General features: G+C 35.7%; 1 protein-coding gene across 4 annotated transcripts; it reads left to right on the top strand.

Annotated features, from left to right (window-relative positions):
* Window positions 1-222: 222 nt before the first annotated feature.
* oclna (occludin a) lies at window positions 223-10,321 on the top strand. Of its 4 annotated transcripts, none has more exons than XM_081354111.1 (9): window positions 223-458; window positions 1,077-1,136; window positions 1,961-2,624; window positions 2,756-2,923; window positions 5,626-5,747; window positions 7,441-7,623; window positions 7,699-7,870; window positions 8,927-8,968; window positions 9,053-9,822. In XM_081354111.1, exons 2-9 carry the CDS (start codon window positions 1,078-1,080, stop codon window positions 9,149-9,151), a joined length of 1,509 nt encoding a protein of 502 aa, XP_081210237.1. In that variant the 5' UTR covers window positions 223-458; window position 1,077; the 3' UTR covers window positions 9,152-9,822. The 4 variants fall into 4 exon arrangements, with proteins under 4 accessions (XP_081210237.1, XP_081210236.1, XP_081210238.1 ...); XM_081354110.1 differs by lacking the exon at window positions 223-458 and adding an exon at window positions 534-641 and having other exon boundaries at window positions 9,053-10,321; XM_081354112.1 differs by lacking the exon at window positions 223-458 and adding an exon at window positions 641-674.
* The last annotated feature ends 172 nt before the right edge of the window (window positions 10,322-10,493 follow it).

Genomic DNA, 10,493 nt, shown 5'->3' with positions numbered 1-10,493 from the left:
TGTACAGTAGCTTTTTGTGTAAGTAGATTAAAAAAAATTGAAAATATCTGCAACTGTGGCCATAAACATGTCCACCACACCTCTGTTAACTTGCGTGTTTCTTATCGCAGACTCATATTTTTATCTGCAAAATGTATCCTGATACTAGACGATCCCTCTCATGGCTGTGTTTCAAAATCTAATATGCTGTCTATATAGAGAGCATGTTTAGGTACCATAGGCACTGAACATTCTTTTGAGGAATTATACACTTTTTGCGTATAAACATGAAGCTGTCTAGGTAGGCAGCTCACTAGGTTTTGAGTCTCTCTCTCTCTCTCTCTCTCTCTCTCTCTCTCTCTCTCTCTCTCTCTGTATGTGTTGGGGGGAGCTTTAATCATTTTAAGGACATCTTAAAATCATTTTAAGGACATCTGAACATTGACACACGGAACATCATTGCGCGAGAACACAAACAGGTGAGAGTGAAACTGCAATCTCTCTCTCTCTCTCTCTCTCTCTGTCTCTCTCTCTCTCTCTCTCTCGGTGTGTGTATGGGAGTGGTTTAATCATTTTAAGGAGGACAGGTTGTTTGTCTCACCTGAACAGTGTGACAAACAGTGTGACACACACTGAACATCAGTGCGCGAGAACACAAACAGGTGAGAGTGAAACTGCAATAAATAGTTCATAATGTAAGCTGTACAATAATCATAATCGTATCAACTTTTATAAGCCTAAATGCGTTAATTATATTATAAGATCATGTCGACAATCGTTAAAATTTACTTCAGAAACAACTCAATCGCGTTTCCGCCTCATTTGTTAGTGAAGAGTCTCAGAATCTGCCGTACTCCAATTTCTATTAAAAAATGTGAATATTATATTTTTATACTGTGTTCGCGGAGTTTTACACACTAATGGTTGCTTTAATTGTTCTCATTTCAGTCATAATGACGATTGAGGTTTAGTTGAAAATATTTAAATGAGGTGTATATAGTTTATATTAGTTTTACACTCAATGTACATACATACAGCTTCTTCCGCTTATTCCGGGAAGATTAAAAATTCATGTTTTTTTTTCTTTCTCTTTTCAGAATGTCTTCGAAGCCGAAAGGGAGTCCTCCGCCCTATGATTATAATACTGAGAATGGATAGTAAGTGTTGAGTTTCACCTCAGAGTTTCTCTGGATTAAGTTACATGGGTTTATGTATATGCCTATATATATTTAAAAATATATCCATGACCTTTGTCTTTGGAAATAAATAAATAAACAAAGTCCTCAAAATGGATCGTTGTTCAAATTGGTAATATGTGCCCCCATATTCCAGTAACCTATTGTTATCGGTCAATTGCCTATCAACTTTTTCCCAAGTTTCAGTCTGATTAAGCCAATTTTTAGAAGTCCTTAAGTTCTGGGAATGCCAATAGGCCTAAATTTTTTGCCATTGCTGGTAACTAAAATGATATGATAGTCCATAGTAGGCTATATATCTAATGTCTTTGTATTTATCATTCACACTAGAACATTTGAAATCGAAATTGTACAAAAATACATTGATTTAAATATGCTTTTTTTTTTACTTTATAACTGATTATCGCTTTTGAAACCTGACATAGGAAAATGTTGTTGTTTGAAACGGATATCGATCAATCGTTCTATCTATATATCTATCTATCGCTCTATCATCTATCGTTTTATATCTTTTTTTGTTCTATATATCTTTCTATTGTTCTATCTTTCTATTGTTGTTTCGTTCTATTTATTTTTCTATCGTTCTATCAAACGTTCTATCTATTTTCCATCTAGATTATTCACTCTAAAAACCAATGGTTGGGATTTTCCATAGTTGACCCAAACATGGGTTGAAACAACCCAACATTTAAGAGTGTCGGACTGTTGGTCATAACATAAAAATATTGGTCAAAATGTATTGTTGTGTCCCTAAACAGACTGTGTTTTCCACATCTTCCCTGCAGTAATGTCGCCCCGCAGTCTCAGCCTGCGTACTCGTACTACCCTGACGACGAGTTCCAGCACTTCTACCGCTGGACGTCTCCGCCGGGCATCATAAAGATCATGTGTGTGCTGTCGGTCGTCCTCTGCGTGGGCATCTTCGTGTGCGTGGCCTCCACTCTGGCCTGGGACACGAATGCTGGAGCGGCGGGATTCGGAGGTATCGGAGGAGGTTATGGAGGTATCGGAGGAGGTTATGGAGGCTCTTATGGCGGCAGCTCCTATGGCGGCAGCTCCTATGGCGGCGGATCCTATGGGGGAGGCTACGGTTATGGGATCCTAGGATCTCAGAATGACCCCAGGCAAGGGAAGGGTTTCATGATCGCTATGGCGATCATCACCTTCATCGTTCTGCTCGTCATCTTCATCATGATCATCTCGCATCAGAAAGTGTCCGAGGGTAGGAAGTTTTACCTGGCCATCATCATCGTCAGCGCCATCATGGCCTTTCTCATGTTTGTCGCCTCCATCGTCTACCTGGTGACGATTTACCCAATGGCACAGTCTTCTGGATCTTATCAGTTCAATCAAGTGTACGCCATGTGTGCCGCTTACCAGCAGCCTCAGATGTCGGGTGCGTTCGTGAACCAATATCTGTATCACTACTGCGTCGTGGATCCTCAAGAGGTGAGCGCAACAACGTTGCACCATTTTCACTCAGAAATGAAAGTACTGGTAAATTAGTAACAGTTTTTTTTACTGTGTAAATGATGGACATATTTAATCAAAGTAGTGTCCTCTTTCTGTCTCTCATCCAGGCAGTCGCTCTTGTTTTGGGCATTATTGTCACCGTGGCCCTCATTATCATCATGGTTTTTGCCATTAAAACCCGTCAAAGGATCAATTATCATGGGAAGGACAACATCCTATGGCGCCATGTGAAAGAAATCCAAGACCAAAACTCACAGCCGGATGTGGAGGGTTGGGTGAGTACGACATTCATTGTTCAGGAGAATCAATGCAGTTGTGTTTCATTAAAGGGATGTTTCACCTGAAAATGAAAAAATGTCGTCATTTACACAAAATGGTGGAACCATGAAGATGGAGACCATTGACTTCCGTAGTGTTTTTCTTACTACACTGTGGGAGTCATTGGTGTCTGTCAACTGTTTGGTTACCCAAATATCATCTTTTGTCTTGAGGGTGAATAAATGATGATAGAAGTTTCATTTTTATCACTTTTAAAGTATCATCTGGTCTCAAATGTTTCTCCTTGGGTGAAAAAAAATGTCAATAGTTGTCAGATTATAGAGATATTAAATGAATGTGGATCGCGGATCAGATCGTTTGAGGAATGTCTGCGTTCATTTTGAGGTTTGATTGCGGACATTTGTATCTTGGCAAATGAACAGTTTGAGACATTGTTGAGATCTCTTGTGAAACTCTAGAGGAGACGCATGTGATATTACTGGGCTCTGCTTCTTAAGAGAGAAAAACCAGGGAAATATCAGGGAAATTGTGATTACAGCCCTGGAAAAGTCACGAAATTCTTATAAATTACAGATACAAAATGAATCAATTATATAAACAAAATGATAAATAAAAATCATACAATTATTTTTTTTTGTCTTAAATAATAGCCCTGGAAGTGTCATGGAAATTCTTATAATTTAAAATAAATAAAAATAAATTACAAATACAAAATAATTTAAGTGATTGCTTTTCATTTCAAAACATGTTTCAAAATCTAGTTATCAAACAAATACACTGTAAAAATGCAGAAAATTATTGCAGTACGTTTTACAAGAAAATACACTTTCAGTCTTTCTATAAAATGTAATGTTTAATTCAATGCGTTACTTTGTTTCTTTGTAAGTATTTGAAATTTACTAGCAATTTCTAAAAGAAAATGAAGTTAATACCACGCCATTTTTTTGTGGTAGATTGATGTAATTTTAAATGTCAGTAGTGCAGAAACCCTGAAGATCTTTGAAAGTGAGCTCTCCATTAATTCCTATGAGATGCAGTGCAAATGTTGGAGTTTGTGATGTTTAGTGTCGTTAGGATCACTCCGCTACAAGCCTTTTGTCCTACAACAACTAGTCGTCTATTGTGACTTGAAAGACTATAATTTGGTCTTTTCCATACAGAAGGTCTACCGTATTCTACTCAAGATGGAGGACATATCAATGTAAATTCTACACCTGGACTCATTTCTGTTGCCAAACAAAGAGTTCTTTAACTTCCTCCAGTCTCCTCGGAGCACAAACCTGTTTGTCTGTGGTAGTCTAGAAATGCCAGTCTGGTTTTGAATATAGGTGGCCTCTTTTAATGTGCTGTAGGTGGAAAGACCTGTTTTTGAGTATGTGTGTGTGTGTGTGTGTTGGGGGAGGGCAGCGCTTGTCGTTGGTTTCTGGGTGTGGTTTGTTGTGACAGTTTCACTTACATATATGTGGTATATATCTTAACGCTGCTAAAGAGACGCCATCTTTTCTTTATTGCCTTTTTGTCCTTTGATTTTTTTTTTTTGGGGCCATTTTTGCAAATATTCAGTGGATAAATATTTAAAAAAAATTGTGTGTGTGCATATAGATGTATAAATGTTTAAATCAAGATTGTTTTTTATTAAAAGGTGAATGTTGAATCATAATTTAACATCAAAAGGGTTCGGCTTTATGTTAGGATTTTCTATTGAATAACTCAGGATCATTTGCTCGGGGCGGGCTGGACTGGTTCAACCAGAAACTCAAACCTATGTGGAGCAAAAGACATGCTCTCTTTCTCTCAGGAATTGCTGTTGTTCACGTTAAATCGAGCTGTGATTCTAGGAGAAATGATTCAGAAGATGCAGAAGTCTTGTACAGATGTTCTGGATGCATTTGTTGAATCCCTCAGGATAGACGTGTTGAAGCGCGTCTGCCGTTTGCACATTGCACCAAAGAATCCGTTTGAGTGAATCTCACAAAAACTGTCCAGAAATGTGAACTCCTAATGACACATGCGCATCCCCTGATGATAAAGTCTTGTTCTTATCACTGCAATGGGCAGAACATTGTGCAGTTTGTATTGTGCAATAGTAATTACACCCATCATGAGTATTTTTTGTTGTGTGTGTATATAATTATGGGTATATAAAATACACACAGTAGTGGGCAACAGTGATGTCCGGCCTATTAAAATTGACATCTTCACCCTTTATCCAAATATTATTAAAAAATATTGTGCTTGAAGTCATTGTGATAATAATAATGCAATAAAAAACATGCAGAATTGTGCAGACATAATTTTTGGCCTGAGGCTGTCATACAAGGAAATTATGAACGCAAGCAAAAACAAGAGAGAGCCAACGAAATATTATCTGATTTATGCATCAATGTATGCTTTTTCCTTTTGAGCTTTTAGTTAAAATAAAATAAAACCTGTCGCTTTTTTACCAAAAAATATTGTCAGATAAATACCTGAACCACGTTTAGTGTTTTGTTCTTCCCTCATATTCCAAAAATACATTCTTTCTATCTATCCATCTATCCATCTATCCATCTATCCATCTATCCATCTCATTTTATTTTCACATTATAATAATGAGAATTTGGGGGGTGGGGGAAATTGTTCTTAATTGTCATGATTGTTAATGATGTCGCAATTCAAGCAAATCTCAAGTCTCTCTCTCTCTCTCTCTCTCTCTCAGGTAAATGACGTGAACGGAGTCCCGGATCCGCTGCTGGCTGATTATCCCGTGAAGTACGGAGGGTCTAGGAATGATCTCGATGACGACAGTTATGACAAACCTCCCCCCAGTGATAGTCCTGTGTGAGTGTATATCTCTCTATCTCTGGATGAGGCTTTGAACACGACGTCTGATTCCTGAAATCGGTTTCTGAAATCAAAATTTAGGACATGTTGTTTTGATGCCGTTGATCTGTTTGTTCAGATAGTGTATCTACATTACATTACCATTCAAATGTTTGAAAAGTCTCTTCTGCTCATCAAAGCTGCATTTATTTGATCAAAAATACAGCAAAAACCGTAATATTGTTGAATATTAATACAATTTAAAGTAACTGTTTTATATGTGACTGTTAAAGTGTAATTTATTCCTGTGATCAAAGCTGAATTTCCAGCATCATTACTCCAGTCTTCAGTGTCACATGATCCTTCAGAAATCATTCTAATATGATGATTTGCTCCTCAAGACACATTTCTGATTATTATCAATGTTGAAAATAGTTGTGCTGCTTCATATTTTTGTGGAAACAATGATGCATTTTTCAGGATTCTTTGATGAATCGAAAGTACAAAAGAACAGCATTTATCTGAAATGAAATATTTTTCCATAACATTATACAGGTCTTTACTGTCACTTTTGATCAATATCATTGCTCAAGAGTATTGTGACAAGTATTCATTGCTTTTGAGAAACCAAACTTTTGAATGGTAGTGTATTCTGGAAAACATAATTTATTATTATTATTTAGAACTAATTACATAATAATTTGAATAATGCTTATTATTATTAAAATTAGCATAAAGACAGTACACACACACACACACACACACACACACACATATATACATATATATATATATATATATATATATACACCAAATTCCTATTTCCTGTACTGTCTTTATGCTAATTTTAATAATAATGTTTTAAACTGGCAAGGGAAGAAGAAAATCATGGATGGGAAGTGATAAATCCTGACTCTTGGTTTTATCTAAATGAAGAAAATGATGGCATTAATCAGAAGACTAATTAAAAAGGAAAGGCTCAGCCACTTCACACTGTAAACGGCCTGAAGACATGATGGGGTGAGGGTTTAATCCGTGTTTATCGAGCGTGATGATCTGAAAATAAGCGGTCTATTAAAAAGAACAGCTGAACATCAGTTCACAAATAAATGTATTGTGTTTGATAGTTGTACAGTAAGGCACTTGTTGAAACTGAACTGAGATGAGCAGTGATAGTACAGGTTGTGCAGGTGCACTAAATAAAGATTCGTCACACGTTGCGCAATATAAGGGAAGTTTTCTCGTTCTTTCACTTCACTTCCTCGTTTCAGTGTTCCTCTCGGGTTTGAGTCACTTCTGGAAACGATGTGTTTTGGAGACGAATGATCACAGTCAGCATGACTCTCTATACATGAAGTGCTTTCCTGATAGTAGATACAGTGACGACTCTGTGGAGGAATGAAAGCAATGCATTGTGGTTATGACGGAGCAAATGGCTCGTGTCTTTATGTTTGCATGCTTTATTGGTTAAGCAAGGCAAGTTTATTTATATAGCACATATTTTAATTCCTTTCTGTGTAAAGCACTTTGAATTACCATAATCACAAATTAAAATAAAAGGAATTAAAAGAGGAATATCATAGGAATGATGGTTATAAAAGGAATTTAAAGAGTAAAAAGATGATACATAGAGAAACTAAGCATCTTTATCATTCGCTCATAGCTGCTCGTGTGTGTGTGTGTGTGTGTGTGTGTGTGTGTGTGTGTTCAGGGAGATTGAGCATGAACTGCCGGTCCGTAGTTCAATCCCGATGAGCAGCGGGTCTGAGATGAGCAGTTCTGTGGGACGGCCGAAGAAACACCGCGCTGGACGCCCTCGCACCGCTGACGCGCGGGAGCGGGACACGGACTACGCCTCTTCTGGAGACGAGCTGGACGACGAGGACTTCTTCAGGTGCGTTCACTGCTGGCGTCAGGCGCTTTGAGTTTACCATGTAAAATGCGCTCTGAACTGGTTTTGTTTTTGCAGTGAGTTCCCTCTCATTGTGAATAATCAAGAGAGAGACGATTACAAACACACGTTTGATAAAGACCATCAGGAGTACAAGGACCTGCAGGCTGAGCTGGACCAGATCAACAAGCGTCTGGCTGACGTGGACCGAGAGCTGGACAGCCTGCAGGAGGGCAGTCCTCAGTTCCTGGTACAAAACTCTTCATTACTGATAATCAATCAATACTACATTAAAATTAGGATCACTATTATTAAAATTAGCATAAACACAGCACAAGAAATAGGATTATGATATGGACATTTAAATGTCAATTTAAATTATACATTTAATTTAAAATAAAAAGTCTTCATGGTTTGAAAAGTCTTCTAGATTCAATGTTGATAATTTCTAAGAATTAATAAGTACTATTTTAATATAAAATAGTATCTAAAATACTATTTTATATTTCTATATAATATAATTACTCTAATTATTAGAGTATACTAATACTCTATATTATTATTAAAAGTGTGTGTGTGTGTGTGTATATGTATATATATAAAAATGTATGTATATATATATATATGTATATGTGTGTGTGTGTGTATATATATATATATAGAAAAACATATATATGCACACACACAGTAATTATATAGTAGTATTATAAAATAGTTTTTATATAATTTTATATTTTAATATAATTTAAATTATTTATTGTAGTGTCATTGTGCTCTAATATAATTAATATTATATTTTGTATAATAAAATAGTATATTTATAACTATTATTATACAATTATTTGAATAAGTAATAATTTGTAGTCATTTTGCTTATTTCAATATGATTGTCAATTTAATATTATAATTATATATTTATAACTAATTTATTACATCTTTTGAAAATGAGTATTATAAAACGTTCAATAATATTAATAAAATTAGTATTTCTTGTACTGTCATTATGCTCATTTTAATATGATTGTGTAAATGTAAATATACTACTGTAAATTAAAATAGCCTACAATATAAAAATAAGATTGACTTTTTTTAAAAATTGGTTTATTATTATTATTAGTAGTAGTAGGAGTAGTAGTATTTAATTTTTATTGGCAAAAAGACTCTGAATATGAGCATGACTTGTTTGCCTTAAAGTTGAATGTTCGGGTCAGTTACACCGTATTATGTGTAAATAATTAACGTTAACATGGGAAGATGTTTTGAGCCACCGCTCTTTTTGCTGACTCCAGTCGTTCTCTTGAAACAGGACGCCATGGACGAGTACAACGCGCTCAAGGACAAAAAGAGGGTAAGAATGAGATGAATCCTGGTTTTCTCACAGAAACCGGCATCAGTGAAGGATGTTCTCTGACGTTTCCCACTGTCTCTGCAGAGCGGAGAGTACCAGGTGAAGAAGAAGCGGTGCAAGCACCTGAAGGCCAAACTGAGCCACATCAAAAAGATGGTCAGCGATTATGACCGCAGATGCTGAAGATGCGGACCTTGGCTTCAGAGAGGTGTGTGTGTGTGTGTGTGTGTGTGTCTCCAGACGTGTGGCTCATTGCCATTCATGAGCTGGGCTGTGTTGCTTTCTGGACATCTGATTGACAATGCATGTAAATATTAAAGGCATTCTGAGGCATTCTCAATGCAATATTTTCCCAGAATCCTTCATGAACGAGTTGTAATATCAGGTTTAACTATTGTCCAAATCCTCATTTGTTTGTTGTAGTTTCTTTGTTCCAAATGTCTGATTAGCTGTTACAGATTTAACATGAACTTCTTGTTGTTTCAGTACAACTGTGTTTGTTTTAGTGTTTTTTTAATAATAGTTATTCAGAGGTAAATGTGCCAAATCATTTTCCAGGTGGGCGGTCTGATCTCGTGATAAGCGTTTTTGTTGGTACTTAATCAAGCTGTGATAAGTTAGGTAAGGTTACAGATAAACATGTGACAATGAGTCTTTTAAGCTGTATTTATGCCATTTTTAAGAACTTTTCACTGGTATGTAAATATGTCATTTAAATGTTAAACCCTTTGATTTTTCCTTTGACTTTTAATAAAATCATTTTTATTGATAATAAATGTGACCGTATACATTAACCAGTAGACCAAGTGTTTGTGGTTTTTGAAAGGATGTCAATAAATCCACAAAATGTTGTTAAAACCAGTTTCTTTAATTTTAGACTACTAAACAAAGTCTTGACTTTGTCACAATTATGTTCATGTTTCATTTAGTAATGAAACTTTTGATATGAAACAATGTCTAGGATTTCAAATTCAAACGATGAATAGGCCTGCCATTTTGGCGCTTTGACGAATCTGTTCAAATCTCTTCTTCACCATTTAAAGCACGAAATAAACATGGATGAATAAAAGAAGGCATGTTGAAAGATGCAATACAACTTATTGAAATCCGTGTCATGTAGTCGCTCAACCAGTTTCAACGGCAATTAAAATTGCTTGTAAACAATATCCAGAAAAAAAAGTTTAGTGAATTGAGTGGGGTGAATGTCATTACCGTACATAGTTTGCAGCATAAGAAACAAATGGAAAAAAGACATTTTATTCCTATTTTATGCTATGTTCTCTGCAGGACACCAGTTGATTAAGAAAATTTTAATCTTTTTTTAATTTTTTTTTTTATTCAGCAATCAATTTTTAGGCTTCAAGCTTTTTTTACCAAACTTCAAATATGATTCTCAAATATGCTATGAAAGATATAACAGAATGATTTGATATACCATTTTACTGAAATGTAAACATGGCCATAAATGCCATTCCCATTCTATGCAATGCGTATATACACTGTATCTAATTTTCATATTAATGTG

This window comes from Scardinius erythrophthalmus (genome assembly GCF_964197995.2).
Source record: "Scardinius erythrophthalmus genome assembly, chromosome: 23".
NCBI lineage: Eukaryota > Metazoa > Chordata > Actinopteri > Cypriniformes > Leuciscidae > Scardinius > Scardinius erythrophthalmus.
Note: the sequence above shows the minus strand (reverse complement) of the source record. Positions and strands in the feature narration are given on the sequence as shown.